This window comes from Caretta caretta, chromosome 2, assembly GCF_965140235.1.
Source record: "Caretta caretta isolate rCarCar2 chromosome 2, rCarCar1.hap1, whole genome shotgun sequence".
Classification (NCBI taxonomy): Eukaryota; Metazoa; Chordata; order Testudines; family Cheloniidae; genus Caretta; species Caretta caretta.
In genome coordinates, this window is record NC_134207.1 from 135,294,073 (window position 1) to 135,312,740 (window position 18,668).

Consider the following 18,668-nt stretch of genomic DNA (forward strand, 5'->3'; position numbering starts at 1 on the left):
GGTAGGAATAGCGGTCAGTAGGTTTCCGGTATAGGGTGGTGTTTATGTGACCATCGTTTATTAGCACTGTCGTGTCCAGGAAGTGGATCTCTTGTGTGGACTGGACCAGGCTGAGGTTGATGGTGGGATGGAAATTGTTGAAATCATGGTGGAATTCCTCAAGGGCTTCTTTTCCATGGGTCCAGATGATGAAGATGTCATCAATATAGCGCAAGTAGAGTAGGGGCGTTAGGGGACGAGAGCTGAGGAAGCGTTGTTCTAAGTCAGCCATAAAAATGTTGGCATACTGTGGGGCCATGCGGGTACCCATAGCAATGCCGGTGATTTGAAGGTATACATTGTTCCCAAATGTAAAATAGTTATGGGTAAGGACAAAGTCACAAAGTTCAGCCACCAGGTTAGCCATGACATTATCGGGGATAGTGTTCTTGATGGCTTGTAGTCCACCTTTTTGTGGAATGTTGGTGTAGAGGGCTTCTACATCCATAGTGGCCAGGATGGTGTTATCAGGAAGATCACCGATGGATTGAAGTTTCCTCAGGAAGTCAGTGGTGTCTCGAAGGTAGCTGGGAGTGCTGGTAGTGTAGGGCCTGAGGAGGGAGTCTACATAGCCAGACAATCCTGCTGTCAGGGTGCCAATGCCTGAGATGATGGGGCGCCCAGGATTTCCAGGTTTATGGATCTTGGGTAGTAGATAGAATATCCCAGGTCGGGGTTTCAGGGGTGTGTCTGTGCGGATTTGATCTTGTGCTTTTTCAGGGAGTTTCTTGAGCAAATGCTGTAGTTTCTTTTGGTAACTCTCAGTGGGATCAGAGGGTAATGACTTGTAGAAAATGGTTTTGGAGAGCTGCCGAGCAGCCTCTTGTTCATATTCCGACCTATTCATGATGACGACAGCACCTCCTTTGTCAGCCTTTTTGATTATGATGTCAGAGTTGTTTCTGAGGCTGTGGATGGCATTGTGTTCTGCACGGCTGAGGTTGTGGGGCAAGTGATGCTGCTTTTCCACAATTTTAGCCTGTGCACGTCGGCGGAAGCACTCTATGTAGAAGTCCAGTCTGCCGTCTCGACCTTCAGGAGGAGTCCACCTAGAATCCTTCTTTTTGTAGTGTTGGTAGGGAGGTCTCTCTGGATTAGTATGTTGTTCAGAGGTGTGTTGGAAATATTCCTTGAGTCGGAGATGTCGAAAATAGGATTCTAGGTCACCACAGAACTGTATCATGTTCGTGGGGGTGGAGGGGCAGAAGGAGAGGCCCCAAGATAGGACAGCTGCTTCTGCTGGGCTAAGAGTATAGTTGGATAGGTTAACAATATTGCTGGTTGAGGGAACCATTGCTGTGGCCCCTTGAGGCATGTAGTAGTTTAGAAAGTTTAGTGTCTGAAACCTGTCAGAAACCTGTCAGAAACCTCTGAAACCTGTCAGAAAGTTTAGTGTCCTTTTTCTTTTGTAGAGAAGCAAAGTGTGTGTTGTAAATGGCTTGTCTAGTTTTAGTAAAGTCCAGCCACGAGGAAGTTTGTGTGGAAGGTTGTTTCTTTATGAGAGTATCCATTTTTGAGAGCTCATTCTTTATCTTTCCCTGTTTGCTGTAATGGCTAATCTGATGGCTGAACTTTGTGACTTTGTCCTTACCCATAACTATTTTACATTTGGGGACAATGTATACCTTCAAATCACCGGCACTGCTATGGGTACCCGCATGGCCCCACAGTATGCCAACATTTTTATGGCTGACTTAGAACAACGCTTCCTCAGCTCTCGTCCCCTTACGCCCCTACTCTACTTGCGCTATATTGATGACATCTTCATCATCTGGACCCATGGAAAAGAAGCCCTTGAGGAATTCCACCATGATTTCAACAATTTCCATCCCACCATCAACCTCAGCCTGGTCCAGTCCACACAAGAGATCCACTTCCTGGACACGACAGTGCTAATAAACGATGGTCACATAAACACCACCCTATACCGGAAACCTACTGACCGCTATTCCTACCTACATGCCTCCAGCTTTCACCCTGACCACACCACACGATCCATTGTCTACAGCCAAGTTCTACGATATAACTGCATTTGCTCCAACCCCTCAGACAGAGACAAACACCTACAAGATCTCTATCAAGCATTCTTACAACTACAATACCCACCTGCGGAAGTGAAGAAACAGATTGATAGAGCCAGAAGAGTTCCCAGAAGTCACCTACTACAGGACAGGCCCAACAAAGAAAATAACAGAACGCCACTAGCCGTCACCTTCAGCCCCCAACTAAAACCCCTCCAACGCATTATTAAGGACCTACAACCTATCCTGAAGAATGACCCAACACTCTCACAAATCTTGGGAGACAGGCCAGTCCTTGCCTAGAGACAGCCCCCCAACCTGAAGCAAATACTCACCAGTAACCACATACCACACAACAGAACCACTAACCCAGGAACCTATCCTTGCAACAAAGCCTGTTGCCAACTGTGCCCACCTATCTATTCAGGGACACCATCACAGGGCCTAATAACATCAGCCACACTATCAGAGGCTTGTTCACCTACATATCCACCAATGTGATATATGCCATCATGTGCCCCTCTGCCATGTACATTAGTCAAACTGGACAGTCTCTACGTAAAAGAATAATTGGAAACGAATCAAATGTCAAGAATTATAACATTCATAAACCAGCTGGAGAACACTTCAATCTCTCTGGTCACGCGATTACAGACATGAAAGTTGCAATATTACAACAAAAAAAACTTCAAAACCAGACTCCAGCGAGAGACTGTTGAATTGGAATTCATTTGCAAATTGGATATAATTAACTTAGGTTACCTTGCATAATGACTCAGCCACTCCCAGTCTCTATTCAAGCCTATTTCCCCTTGTTTTTTCCAGCCCCCTCCCCCCCCAAGACGTTCTTGTTAAACCCTGGATTTGTGCTGGAAGTGGCCCATCTTGATTATCATACACATTGTAAGGAGAGCGATCACTTTAGATAAGCTATTACCAACAGGTGAGTGGGGTGGGGGGAGAGAAAACCTTTTGTAGTGGTAAACACCCATTTTTTCATGCTTTGTGTGTATAAAAAGATCTTCTATACTTTCCACAGTATGCATCCGATGAAGTGAACTGTAGATCACGAAAGCCTATGCTCAAATAAATTGGTTAGTCTCTAAGGTGCCACAAGTACTCCTTTTCTTTTTGTGAACACAGCTGTTACTCTGAAATCTGTCATAAAGCAAAATGGTGGCATTCTACATTTGCTGTGTACAGATGTAAAAATGGCTGTACAAGATGCAGGAGAATTAAGCCTAGAATGCTCTAAAATGATGGACTCCCACACAGAAGTAAGACTATTTTGATGTGTATTAATGAGAACTATGCCTGTAAAATACTGAATACTACACTATATTTTTATAAGAGCAGAGGATGGGTCCTGATGAAGTAGATGGTACCTACAAAATTCCTACAGATTTTAATGAGTTTGTTGTGTGCAAAAAGACTGAAGGATGTATATCCTTTAAAACAGGCGTAAACAGTGATCTCCTAGTACCTTTGTTTGATGACAAGGCTTCACATGGCTTTGCATTTCAAAATAAACAGAACCTTTTGCACTAGGAACTAGGGGAGTAAGCAGGGCCTACTCTTTGTATCTTAAGTGTCAGTGTTTGTTTGCATTTGTGTATACATTTTAAAAAGGCTTTTTTATGCCCCAGCGAGGGATTTTAAGTAAAGTGTCTTTTCATGGCAATTGAACTTCTGCTTGATAGGAACACAGGCAAGAGACCAAATATATATATTTTATTTTTGCCTCATCTATGGCTCATCGAAGCAAAAAAATAGAAATAAAAACAATAATTTAAGAACACGCTTTTTGCTAGGAACACCACAAAATCCAGACAGGAGTGAATTTCCTTTATTGCATTATGAGGTGGGAAAGCGCATTAGACTCCAGACAAGCTCCAGTAGCTCAAAGTAAGCTGCTTGGGCCAGAGACTAGCTTCAGTTCTGTGGCCTTGGCGGCACTAAACAGATTAATAAGCACCACCAAACAGTGGTGTTCCTCAGTCGTTTACTGTACACGGCTCCACACAGCGTGCTGGACTCTTGCGTCTCTCACGGGCTTATTTAGTTTGCGGCTGCCGCAGGGAGCCACCGATGGGGGTGCAAATGAAGCGAGATCAGGTCTTCGCAACCACGCTGTTGCAGAGCAAAGAAGTGACACCCCCCTCCCCCCAACCCAGTGCCTGTGTTTCCCCATACACCTCTGAAGCCTCCTTCCCTTCTCCTCTTCAGGAGACCGCGCGGCTTAGGGAACGAAATTGCAGGACAGTGGGAGGCTCCACGCGCGGCTCCTTCTCTCCGAATAAACATCCGCAGCAGCGATCGCATCGGCCCCTTGTCGTGTGGGGGCCACCCCGCGGCTCCTAGGTGAGCCGGGTAGAGCGCGCGGCGGCCGCCCCAGCCCGCAGGCAGAGGAGGGCTCGCGCCGGCCGGGTCCGGATTCCAAAGAGGCGCTCGGCCGGGATTGGCTGCGCCGCTCCTGTGGGGGCGGGGACTCTGCCAATCCCGGGGGACCTTCCCGCGGGTGACCTGAGAGGGCCCTGCAGGCTGCGGCTCCGCGCAGCCGGAGCGTGTGACTCGCTCTCTCTGCAAGTCCTTGCAGGAGCTGCACGCCCAGGACAGCTTGGGGCACTTACGCCGAGCAGACACGTGCTTCTCGGGGGCTGGATCCTCTCTCTCCTCCCCTTCCTCCTCCTTTTCTCTCTCTCTCTCTTTTTTTTTTTTTTACAAAGACATTTCAGCCCCCGCTCCAAGCGAAGGCAGCAATGTGCCACCCAGGTTTCTGGTGCAGCCACTTGCCACGGATCTGAGGACACCGGGGAGAGAACGAGACAAAGGAGCCTGACTGAATGAATGTCCTGCCGACTTTGGGGGAAGAGGAAGGAGTCAAGAGAGGGGGCAAAAGTGATGGCAGCGATGGAAGGGGTGTGAAAACTGAAATACCTCAGTCTTCCTGGGAGTGATCGCCCTGGCCGCACATGGTTTGCTGCTCAGCCCTTTTGCTAGACTGACTTCCTCAAGTTGGATTCTCCACTTTAACAATGGATAACTTCTTCACTGAGGTGAGTACGGGGGGGCTGAATGAGGGAGGGGGCAGTTCTCTGCTGCAGTGATCAGCTCTTGCTAAACACCAGATTTATGAGATCTATTCCCCCCCTTCCTCCCCATCTGGATTGCTTTGTTACAGGAGCCCCCGCATCACAAATAAAAGGGGGGGGGCAAGCTTTTCTTCCAGTTACTAGCCCTCTGGCTGGAAGTTTTCTGCTTTTAGCGTGGTTTAAACACATTATTTTTGCAGCTCTGTCAGGGTGTGAGGGTTTGGAGATTACCAAAAGAAAGTGAGATATATATTTTACATAGATCATTGAAACTCCTGTGGCAAAAAATATCCTTTAATGACAAGAGGGAGATACTTTTAAAAGTCTGAGACTTGGCAGGTCTTCAGTGCGATTGCCTCTTTCTCCACGTTGTACTGTAGGTGAGTTTCCTTTTGTGTAGACTGCTGTCTGTGTGGCACACGCTCTGTGTACTCTGTATTAGGTCAGCAAATTATGAGGCTTTTGGCCCATTGACTGCATCTGTGAGCTAACTGCTAGAAGAAAAGTGCCGGCTTTGCAAGATCACCCTTGTGCAGAAAGCCCACTAAAACTTTAAACAAGGACATGGTTAAATGCCTGGTTTCTCACGAAGAGGTCTGGTATTTCCTTTCAAAAACTTGTTGGCTTCCTGTGAGAGGGGTACACTAGTGACTGCAGGGGTTCGTGCACTTCACTGCCAGAACAGAAGAAGAGAGGGGCAAGGGGAAAAGAAAAGGATTTATTCCACTTCTGTTTCCTCCGCTGACCAAGTCATAACATTGGCCAGACATTGCTTTTTTGTAGTTTGGGATAATTGCAAATGATGCAGTTTTAAGATTGTCACTTGTAATCCTGAGTTAGGTCAGTTCATGGTTGATATTACTTATGCTCTGACTAAAGTTAATTGAAGAACACTTTAAAAAAGTATAATAAACATTTTTGGGGGACTTTGATAGCCTGATTCACAGAAGTGCTGAGAACTCACAGCTGTACTGAAGTCAATGGGACTTGTGGATGCTGTGCACCTTTTGAAAATTTAGATCTAATGTCCCAGTCCTGCATAGATTTACACACTTGCTCATCTGCACCGCGAGTAGTGCCATTCAAATCCCTGGGACTGCTCACTGCATAAAGTTAGGAACATGTGAAAGTCTTTACAGATTGGGGCCTAAGTGTGCTACTGATTGTCAACCATGATGTCTTCAGTTTCACATTCACCCATATTTAGAGGTGAAGTCGACATAGTTGGTGAGTTTGCTACTTGCAAAATAGCTTTGGTTGCTGTTCCCTTGGCTGACTCAACAGACTTCAGTATTCTTGTACAGTACTTCTGCACATAATTTTGTATTCAGAGAAGGTGGTGAGTGATAATTCTCCCAGCTTTTTCTTTTGTTAAACCTTGTGGTTTTAGCATACTAAGGGGGTACACACAAATATAGTGCTTTTGTACTGTTGACACAGAAAAATGAAATATATCTGAGGATAAGAAGCAATAAAAATGACACAGATTTGACCATCACAATGTCTTGTGGACACTGAGTAAATGCTGGTAATTAAAGTTTTGGATAACAGGACTTTCTCAATACAATACAAATTGAGGGACATGATCCTGTTTTGGATAACTGGGATAGTACTAATAGAGAACAAGGGTTTGTGTGGATGTGTGATATATCAAAACAGGACCAGCTATCTGGAGGTCTGGTTTCTATTCCTACCCCAGCCACCAATTTACTGTGAGACCTCTGGGAAATCACTCTGCTTCTCTGTGGCTTAGCTTCCCTCCTTCATAAAAGGGCTAATCATTTCCTACCTTGCAGAGGTGTTTGATGTCTATAATGCATTGTGACCCCAGAAGGAAGATGCTAGAGATGCAGGAAGTAGTATCACTGTGAATGATAAAACACAGTGTCTTCTCCTGAAGTGGAAGGGAAAAGCCAAGAGCATGCGTTTTACTATGGCTAAATGTAAATGTATACCTCCTGGGAACAAAGAGAGTAAGCCATACCTACAGGATGAAAGACTCGATTCTGGGAAGCAGATGGGGAAACAGAGTCACAGAGAAGTTGTCACTTACCTAAGGTTATGCAGGGAGTCTCTGACATTGCTGGAAATAGAAACTGAATCCTCGGCCTTGTCTACGCTGTAAAGTTGTACTGCTTTAACTATACCAGTATATTTACATTTACTATACCAGTACAAAGAAAAGGAGTAGTTGTGGCACCTTAGAGACTAACCAATTTATTTGAGCATAAGCTTTCGTGAGCTACAGCTCATTATACTAAGTCATTATACTAAGTAAAACTATTTCCCCTTGTTTATTCCTCCTCCCCCCTCCCCCCCCCCCCCACTGTTCCTCCAACGTTCTTGTTAACTCCTGGAAATGTGCTGGAAATGGCCCACCTTGATTATCACTTCAAAAGGTTTTCTCTCCCCCCACCCCACTCTCCTGCTGGTAATAGCTCATCTTAAGTGATCACTCTCCTTACAATGTGTATTTTTTCATGTTCTCTGTGTATATAAATCTCCTCACTGTATTTTCCATTGTATGCATCCGATGAAGTGAGCTGTAGCTCACAAAAGCTTATGCTCAAATAAATTGGTTAGTCTCTAAGGTGCCACAAGTCCTCCTTTTCTTTTTGCGAATACAGACTAACACGGCTGCTACTCTTATACCAGTACAGTTAAAGCAGTATAACTCCTACTAGTGTGGATGTAGTTATATTGATGCTTTATTCTGGTATAGCTATTCCAGTAAAGACAGTGGAATAACTATATTGGTATAAGCACATCTGCAGTAGGACTTATGCCGGTATAACTATTCCAGTTAAAAAAAAAAAAAAATCACACCGCTAACTGAAATAGTTATGCCAGTAAAGCTTCAGGTGTAGACTGGGCCTCTGTCTTCCAGTACTGTGCTTCATCCACAAGACTATCCTGTACCCTCATGATATAGTGTCTTTCATGTTTTTGGTGCTGCTGGCATTCCCACACAAAAAAGAAAAGAAATAGTTGATCTGTTTACCAGAATTGTAATTAGTCAGATAAAAGAAGGTTTTATCCAGCACTGCATACAAGACACCTTCATATGCAAGGCAACAAAAATTCTGTCATATGCCATAAGAGGGAAATTTGCAAGATTAACTTGCCAGAATTGTGAGTGGCAAATCCTAAAGTAATAGTATTTCTAAAGAGAATAGTCCCTCATCTTTCAAAAGCTTATTTTGCATTAAGAGCAAGTCTGTCTGTAACTTGTTTCCAAATTATCATAAAAAGTCACCAGCACTAACACAAAATACACTTGTTCATCCTACCATGATGATGAAGAAAAGAACTAATGGTATTTACTTGTCCATTAGCCAAAATTACTTGCCCCAGGCAACTGATTGAGTAAAATTTTGCCAGACTTCATTAGCATTTCAACATATATTTATGTTAATTTGTGGTTGCTAAATGTGCCTTTGATCTTTCCTAAGAGCTTTTTCAACATGTTGATATTACTTTAAAAGATCAGTAAACATAGCACCTTGGCTTTAATCTGTATCCAAAGTCTCACCCAAAAGTATAAACATTTTTCTTTCCTTGAACTGGTGAATATGTAGGTTATATATTGAGCTCAGTACATAGTAAAGTAGAAACACATTAAGGGTCTGATCCACTGAGGTCAGTGGAAGTCATTCGAATAAGCTATTAGTTGGCTAAACTTGATTGAAGCAAACATCCTGTAACTGATACCTTTGAGAATTTAATTATTTGTGTCCCATTATATTAATACCCCATTGTACCATGTGAAAGAAAGGAGCTGTGTAAGAAAAATGTGTATCCAGGTATCAGGCCTGATTCTGCTCTCTTTTAACAGCAGCATAGATCAAGAGCAATCCCACTGAAATCAATGGAGTTAAAAACTGGTATGAGAACAGAACATATATTACCTTATTTCTCTAAAAAAAAAAAAAAAAATTACAGCGTACCTCCATGATGCCTGCAAATTACCAAAGAAGCCTCTGTTTGTGTTTTCAAATCATTGCAGGCTAGGTTATTCATAAAACTCTCCTTACTGCGGAGCTGTTGTAGTCTAGCAAACAGACACTATGGGAAAAACATACCCATTGTTGTCTGCGTGTATTCTTTTCATGAGTGCCTAGATAATGATGTATCAGAGGGGTAGCCGTGTTAGTCTGGATCTGTAAAAGTGGCAGAGTCTTTTCTGCTTTTAGATAATGATGGGTGCTAATTGTAACCAGCTCTTAAAACATTTTGTTACTCACTGGAGCGAACACATCCAGCAGTTTCCTAATTGTATTAATGCGTGTGTGCGTTACAGAAAAAAACACTCTTGTTGGCACTTGTCTGTTTTAAACAAGATCTGGAATCCTGACTGAGTGTTGGGAAGTTCATGGCACTCAGCTGACATACTCACTTCAAACTGGTTTCAGAGTAGCAGCTGTGTTAGTCTGATTTTTAGGAGTGAAAAACCTGAAGGCATTAAACTCACAATTGAGTTTCTGTTTCCTCACCATCTACCTTCGTTAGGCAGTGCTGTAACAAGAACTTGTGTCTGGCCTTCCACAGAAGCCTTTTCTTTTTTCCAGGGGTCTATAACTCAGCCGTTTAAAAATTGCTTCAGGGATAAAACTAGTCTAGAAGGTCGCAGTGCAGGAACCCTTTTTTCCCCTCCCCCTTCTAAAGCCAGTTAAAGTTATACTTTAAATAGTTACTTTCTTAAAGTTCTGTAATTAAAAAGTGATTTTGATTTTAAAATACTTTTTCAGGCTGGGGTTAACCTGGATTAAGACCTTTGTTCATTTGAAAGAAATGGATTGGTTAGGTTATTAAGTTTCACTGACCATGTACATAATAGTATTTTAATGTTCTTTTAAAAATTGTCTGTTAACATCCTAAGGATCTCTGATAAGCAAAGCCATCTTGTTTTTTCATTTTAATTCTTAATAGAGCCATTATGATCCATTGAATAAGACAGCCCAAATATTTCCCACATATATAGCCAACTGGCTCTAGAGGAGACATTCACATCTTTTAGCTGAGGTCTAAATCTTTGGATTTCAGTAGAAGTTCTGCCCAAATAAGGACAGTTGGCTGCGGGATATAATTGTGGCGAGGAAGGAACACAGGCAAATATTGTGTCTGCACACAGAAATGGAGGCACTGGGGGCGAATAGCACCATCTCTTTTGCCCCTGAAACTTGCAGGAGGCCACATCACATGTTTAGCTTCTGCAGTTTTGGAGGCTGTGTAGCAGGGTAGGAGAGGATGAGGCCAGGAGAAAGTTGCCCTCCATAGCATTCATCCTCTTCAGACCCCATGAGGATGTTGCAATATAGAGCTTGTCAGTGCTGACCCAGTGCTCATTCATATCATGTAAGTCCCCTCTTGGGGCGCAGCTGAGGTTCCTGAGGGAGTGATGGCTGTCATGGGGGCCAAGAGTGCTCAGAGAATAGCCTTCCCTTTCTCATGGAAATTGCATGGGATTCCCTCAGGCTCACAAGAACTCTCTGTGGTCCTGCTGTTTCTTTGGTGGCCTTGTGTGGCCACATCCCCTTGAGTATTTGTGGGCTGGGGGGCAGAAAACACTGTGGCCTACACAGTCGAGATACTGATGAGTAGGAAAAACTTCACACGCATCAGGATGTATTTCCCTGATTATGCCAAATGGTTCCAAACATAGCATGTTTCCTTGAAAGAAAAACAGAATGTGTTAACCAAAGTAGGCCCAATCCTGGAACCTGTCCACATAGCCATTGAGTTCAGTGGGACTTACAGATATAGAAAAGCTGCAAGATGGGATCCAATTGCTGATATACTGAAAACTCTTCAAAAAGATAAAAAGAACAGGAGTACTTGTGGCACCTTGGAGACGAACAAATTTATTAGAGCATAAGCTTTTGTGGGCTACAGCCCACTTCATCGGATGCATAGAATGGAACATATAGTAAGAAGATATGTATATATATACACATACAGAGAAGGTGGAAGTTACCATACAAACTGTAAGAGGTTAATTAATTAAGATGAGCTGTTATCAGCAGGAGAAAAAAACTTTTGTAGTGATAATCAAGATGGCCCATTTAGACAGTTGACAAGAAGGTATTAGGATATGTAACATAGGGAAATAGATTCAATATCTGTAATGACCCAGCTACTCCCAGTCTCTATTCAAACCCAAGTTAATGGTATCTAGTTTTGCATATTAATTTAAGCTCAGCAGTTTCTCCTTGGAGTCTGTTTTTGAAGCTTTTCTGTTGCAAAATTGCCACCCTTAAACCTTTTTCTGAGTGGCCAGAGAGGTTGAAGTGTTCTCCTACCAGTTTTTGAATGTTATGATTCCTGATGTCAGATTTGTGTCCATTTATTCTTTTGCATAGAGACTGTCCAGTATGGCCAATGTACATGGCAGAGGGGCATTGCTGGCACATGATGGCATATATCGCATTGGTAGATGTGCAGGTGAATGAGCCCCTGATGGCGTGGCTAATGTGATTAGGTCCTATGATGGAGTCACTTGAATAAATATGTGGACAGAATTGGCATTGGGCTTTGTTGCAAGGATAGGTTCCTGAGTTAGTGTATTTGTTGTGTGGTGTGTGGCTGCTGAAGAGTGTTTGCTTCAGGTTGGGGGGCTGTCTATAAGCAAGGAGTGGTCTGTCTCCCAAGATCTGTGAGAGTGAGGTTTTTCAGGATAGGTTGTAAATCTTTGATGATGCGCTGGAGAGGTTTTAGTTGGGGGCTGAAGGTGACGGCTAGTGGCGTTCTGTTATTTTCTTTGTTGGGCCTGTCCTGTAGTAGGTGACTTCGGGTACTCTTCTGGCTCTGTCAGTCTGTTTTTTCACTTCAGCAGGTGGGTATTGTAGTTGTAAGAATGCTTGATAGAGATCTTGTAGGTGTTTGTCTCTGTCTGAGGGATTGGAGCAAATGCAGTTGTATCTTAGAGCTTGGCTGTAGACAATGGATCGGGTGGTGTGTCCTGGATGGAAGCTGGAGGCATGTAGGTAAGTATAGCAGTCAGTAGGTTTCTGGTATAGGGTGGTGTTTATGTGACCATGGTTTAATTAGCACAGTATGTCCAGGAAATGGACCGCTTGTGTGGATTGGTCTAGTCTGAGGTTGATGGTGGGATGGAAATTGTTGAAATCGTGGTGGAATTCCTCAAGGGCTTCTTTTCCATGGGTCCAGATGATGAAGATGTCATCAATGTAGCGCAAGTAGAGTAGGGGCGTGAGGGAACAAGAGCTAAGGAAGCTGTATGCAGTCCTACCTACACCCCTTTGCAGACTTCGGCACAGAGGATGGCCTAGGGAATAGAGGGGGAATCTCCTGGGCGGCACAGCATAGAATGAGTCTGTGTATTTAATTAAAAGTATTTTATGGTAGTTGACCTGTCCTTTTACACCAGAGGTGGGCAAACTATGGCCTGTGGGCCACATCTGGCCCGTGGGACCCTCCTGCCCGTCCCCTGAGCTTCTGGCCCGGGAGGCTAGTCCCTGGCCCCTCCCCCTCTGTCCTCCGTTCCCCGCAGCCTCAGCTCACTGCGCCACCGGCGCAATGCTCTGGGTGCGGGGGCTGCGAGCTCCTGGGACAGCGCAGCTGCAGAGCCCGGCTTGACCTGGTGCTCTGTGCTGAGTGGCATGGCTGTAGCGCTGTCAGCCACTGGTGCTCCAGGCAGCATGGTAAGAGGGCAGGGAGCTGGGTGGGTTCGATAGAGGGCAGCGGAGTTCGAGGGTGTGGACAGGGGCCAGGGGTGTGGATAGGGGTTGGGGCGGTCAGAGGGTGGGGAACAGGGGGGTTGAATGGGGGCAGGGATCCCAGGAGGCAGTCAGACAGGAGAGGGGTTGGATGGGGCAGCTGGGGGCAGTCAGGGGTAAGGGTTCTGGGGGCATTCAGGGGACAGGGAGAAGGGGTGGTTGGATGGGGGAGTCCTGGGGGGGGCAGTCAAGAATGAGAGGAGGGGTTGGATGGGGCGGTGGGGGCAGTCAGGGGCGGGAGGTCCGGGGGCAGTAGGGACAGGGAGCAGGGGGTGGTGGATGGAGCACGAGTCCCGGGGGAGGCCGTCAGAGGACAGGGAACAGGGAGGGTTGGATGGGGTAGGAGTTCCTAGGGGGCGAGAAGCAGGGGGGGTCAGATAGGGGTCAGGGCCGGGCCACACCTGGCTGTTTGGGGAGGCACAGCCTCCCCTAACTGGCCCTCCATACAATTTTGGAAACCCGATGTGGCCCTCAGGCCAAAAAGTTTACCCGCCCCTGTTTTACACCAATGGTTCCTAGCTCCATGATAGGACAGAGAAGTTGTTTCAGGATACTCAGGTCCGCCTCTGATTTAGCCACAAAGAAAAGGATGATGGTCATGATTCCCCTGGATCTGTTTGTGGAATCTCTCCCCCCAGATTGAGAGCCCGTGCATTAGACCAAACGCCTGCATCTTACGTCTAATAAATAGTCTGTCTACTTGAACATTACCAAGATTATATTATAAATTGTTTAATAAATAGAATATTTTACATGCATGTGTAGATCAAATGCCTTTCATTCCAGATGATCACCCACCATTTCACTAACTATATATGCAACTAAAATGCAGCTATTACTAGGCAGGAGAGCAACTGGAGGTGAGATTGGAAGTTACAGCTGAAAATATAGCAAATACAACAGCTGTTTTTCTAAATGAAAGTGTCCTACAAGTGAGCCAAGTATATTTGTTGCTTTTCCCATCCAGAAACAACCTGAAGGGCTCAAAAGATTTACTCTGGAGATATTAAGTGAGGTGCAACGTGTACAAGAGGCCACCCTTATAAGGCTATTTATTTTTAAAAAGAAGCTAGTAATTTATCAAAATAAGTCAGCTGTATAGTTTATTGACCAGTGACGGATGGTTTATGATTATTTTATTATCCGTTGAAAATGTAATCCAGCACATCTGTTGGATTACGGAGTGAGAGTTTCAGTGCCCATCTATGAGGGGCAAGAGAGCGAATAGGTCTTTTTTACTCTATACCATGCTAGTAGAAATCACGTGAAAACAATATGGTTTAATATATTTAGCTGACAGCCAAACCATGTGTGCAACAGCAATGTGTGTCACTGACAGATTCCATGGGCTTTCAGTGGATTTGCTGCTCCATTATGGCACAGATGATGGGGTGGGGCACCTCATCAATAATTACAATGTTAATTAGGTCAGTCCTTCAGTAGATTGTACTGTCATTGTAATATTCTTGCTGAATCCTAGGTTTATGCTTGGTGAAAGCCTATTAGTTTTTCATGACGCTCTTAAATTATTTAGCTTTAAAAGTTGTCTCCATGCAAACTGATACTTCTGGATCTCTGTATAAACTACTGTAGTTCCATGGAACAAACAAACAGTCCCAGTCCCTGGTGTCTGTGTTTGTATTTTAAATATGTGGCTAGGCAAATGTTAATATCATTGTATTAGAAACGAACATTCTGTATTTGTTCAAAAAAGAAAAGGAGTACTTGCGGCACCTTAGAGACTAACCAATTTATTTGAGCATAAGCTTTTGTGAGCTACAGCTCACTTCATCGGATGCATGTAGTGGAAAATACAATGGGGAGATTTTATATACACAGAGAACATGAAACAATGGGTGTTACCATATACACTGTAACGAGAGTGATCAGGTAAGGTGAGCTATTACCTGCAGGAGAGCAGGGGGTGGGGGGGATCAGTCTCTACGTAAAAGAATAAATGGACACAAATCAGACATCAAGAATTATAACATGCAAAAACCAGTCGGAGAACACTTCAGTCTCTTTGGCCACTCAATTACCGACCTAAAAGTGGCAATTCTTCAACAGAAAAACTTCAAAACCAGACTCCAACATTGGAATTAATTTGCAAACTGGATACAATTAACTTAGGCTTGAATAAAGACTGGGAGTGGATGGGTCATTACACAAAGTAAAACTATTTCCCCATGTTTATTCCCCCCCCCGTTCCTCACACATTCTTGTCAACTGCTGGAAATGGCCCACCTTAGCTCCCCCCCCCCCGCTTGTAATAGCTCACCTTACCTGATCACTCTTGTTACGGTGTGTATGGTAACACCCATTGTTTCATGTTCTCTGTGTATATAAATCTCCCTACTGTATTTTCCACTGAATGCATCCGATGAAGTGAGCTGTAGCTCACGAAAGCTTATGCTCAAATAAATTTGTTCATCTCTAAGGTGCCACAAGTACTCCTGTTCTTTTTGCGGATACAGACTAACACAGCTGCTACTCTGAAACCTGTATTTGTTCAGCTTCTTTTTGCAGAACTCTGTAAGAAGGTTCCAGTGGCTGGGAACATTTCAGCAGATAAAACTGGCCACAAGGGCTGTACTATCCTCAGTGAATCATAGCTCCTGCTTGTGGTCTGAGCAGAGACATAGTTCTGGGTGGAGTCATGGTTAAAGGGGCAGGAGATGAGGAAGTCTTTATGAATCAATAGACTGTTTGGGAAAAAAAATAATATCACCCTTCAACTACTAATTCTAGCCTATACTGCATATATACTTATAGTTTCTTGTGAAGTATTCAAGGCTTGTTGTCCCAGACAGATCACAATTTCAAATTCCAGGGAAAGGGTCATGGTTTGGGTGTTAAAATTCTGCTGATTTTCTTCTATTTCCTCATTACCCTGGATTTTGTCAGTGGAGAGGCAATAAACAGCAGGGTGGGTAGGCACAAAGACAACAGTTTCACTGAGCTCACATCCATTTATTTTTTGTTCTAATTCTGGCTGAGTGAAATATAGTTAAGTTCTACACTGAGTACCCCGAAGAGGAAGAATAGAGGTACGTTAATGGATGAGAACATAAGAACGGCCATACTGGGTCAGACCAAAGGTCCATCTAGTCCAATATCCTGTCTTCTGAGAGTGGTCAATGCCAGGTACTTCAGAGGGAATGAACAGAACAGGTAATCATCAAGTGATCCATCCCGTCGCCCATTCCAGCTTCTAGCAAACAGAGGCTAGGGACACCATCTCTGCTAATAGCCATTGAAACACCTGTCTTCCATGAATTTATCTACCGGTAGTTCTATTTTGAACCCTGTTATAGTCTTGGCCTTCACAACATCCTCTGGCAAGGAGTTCCACAGGTTGACTGTGTTGTGTGGGAAAAAATAATAGGCAGCACGTTTAAAACAAAGAAAAGGAATTAATTTCATTTGGTGACTCCTAGTTCTTGTGTTATGAGAAGGAGTAAATAATACTTCCTTATTTACTTTCTCCACACCAGTCATGATTTTATAGATCTCGATCATATTCCCCCTTAGTTGTCTCTTTTCCAAGGTGAAAAGTCCCAGTCTTATTAATCTCTCCTCATATGGCAGCCATTCCATACCCCTAATAATTTTTGTTGCCCTTTTCTGAACCTTTTCCAATTCCAATGTATCTTTTTTGGAGATGGAGACCACCAGATCTGTGCGCAGTATTCAAGATGTGGGCGTACCATGGATTTATATAGAGGTAATATGATATTTTCTGTCTTACTAACTATCCCTTTCTTAATGATTCCCAACACTCTGTTAGCTTTTTTGACTCCCGCTGCACATTGAGTGGATGTTTTCAGAGAACTATCCACAATGACTCCAAGATCTCTTTTTTGAGTGGTAACAGCTAATTTAGACCCCATCATTTTATATGTACAGTTGGGATTATGTTTTCCAGTGTGCATTACTTTGCATTTATCAACATGGAATGTCATCTGCCATTTTGTTGCCCAGTCACTCACTTTTGTGAGATCCTTTTGTAGCTCTTTGCAGTCTACTTGGGACTTATCTATCTTGAGTAGTTTTGTGTCATCTGCGAATTTTGCCACCTCACTGTTTAACCCTTTTTCCAGATCATTTATGAATATGTTGAATAGGACTGGTCCCAGTACAGACCCCTGGGGAACCCCACTATTTACCTTTCTCCATTGTGAAAACTGGCCATTTATTCCTACCCTTTGTTTCCTATCTTTTAACCAGTTACCAGTCCACGAGAGGACCTTCCCTCTTATCCCATGACAGCTTACTTTGCTTAAGAGCCTTTGGTGAGGGATCTTGTCAAAGGCTTTCTGAAAATCTAAGTACACTATATCCACTGGATCCCCCTTGTCCACATGCTTGTTGACCCCCTCAAAGAATTCTAGTAGATTGGTGAGGCATGATTAAAAACCTTCTTGACTTTTCCCCAATAAATTATGTTCATCTTGATGTCTGACAATTTTGTTCTTTACTATAGTTTCAGCCAGTTTGCCCAATACTGAAGTCAGGATTGCCCGGATCACCTCTGGAGCCCTTTTTAAAATTTGGCATCACATTAACTATCCTCCAGTCATTTGGTACAGAAGCTGACTTAAATGATAGGTTACAAACTACAGTTAAAAGAAAAGGAGTACTTGTGGCACCTTAGAGACTAACCAATTTATTTGAGCATGAGCTTTCGTGAGCTACAGCTCACTTCATTGGATGCATGTAGCTCACGAAAGCTCATGCTCAAATAAATTGGTTAGTCTCTAAGGTGCCACAAGTACTCCTTTTCTTTTTGCGAATACAGACTAACACGGCTGTTACTCTGAAACTACAGTTAGTCATTCTGCATTTTCACATTTGAGTTCCTTCAGAACTCTTGGGTAAATACCATCTGGTTCTGGTGACTTATCAATTTTTTTCTAAAACCTCCTCATCTGGGACAGTTCTTCAGATTTGTTACCTAAAAAGAATGGCTCAGGTTTGGGAAACTCCCTCACATTCTCAGCCATAAAGACCAAAGCAAAGAATTCATTTAGTTTCTCCTCAATGGCCGTATCGCTCTTGAGTTCTCTTTTAGCATCTTGATTGTCCGGTGGCCCCACTGGTTGTTTAGCAGGCTTCCTTTGGCTAGTTGTTCTTCAAGTTCCTTATTGGCCTTCCTCATTATATTGTTACACTTCATTTGCTAGAATTTATGCTCCTGTCAGGGTATACCCCCCAAAATCTGAATTCTGGGGTACAGATCTGGGGACCCACATGAAAGACCCCCTAAGCTTATCTTCTACCAGCTTAGGTTAAAACTCTTCCAAGGCACAGTCACCACCAAGTGATTTTCACAAATATTCAGGGAAGGGTCACTTGGAATCCCTATCCCCTCAAAATATCCCCGCAAGCCTCTTCACCCCCTTTCCTGGGGAAACTTGAGAATAAAATACCAACTAGTTGCTTTAGCAATGTGAGCACAGACCAATCCCTTGTCTAAGGTCTTTGGAATCCAAGGATTCTTTAAAAAAAAAGTAAATTTTATTAAAAAAAGAAAGAAACACATCTGAAAACTCAGGCTTTAGGGATTAAACACCAAAAATAACTTTCTTGGGGTTCAGCTTAAAGGTTACAAGCAAAACAAAAGTACCGAGGGTTAGCACAGAGGAGTTCACAAACCAAAACCACCAAAAAGGTTCCTCATCACATCTGTCTTAACTTTTCCTGTGCTACTTACATATCTGGGGTTCCAAATGAGGAGTTTCTAGGTATGATGCTAATGATTTCCCGTACCTGGCTTAAAG

The 18,668-nt window shown here is 43.6% G+C and overlaps 1 protein-coding gene across 1 annotated transcript in view; it reads left to right on the forward strand.

Moving 5' to 3' along the window:
* Positions 1-4,593: 4,593 nt before the first annotated feature.
* MYO10 (myosin X) overlaps positions 4,594-18,668 on the forward strand; it is a 295,459-nt gene continuing 281,384 nt past the window's right edge. The window contains exon 1 of the mRNA XM_075125436.1: positions 4,594-5,116. Coding sequence (XP_074981537.1) covers positions 5,096-5,116 — 21 coding nt within the window. The 5' untranslated portion in view covers positions 4,594-5,095. The remainder of the gene's footprint in view (positions 5,117-18,668) is intronic.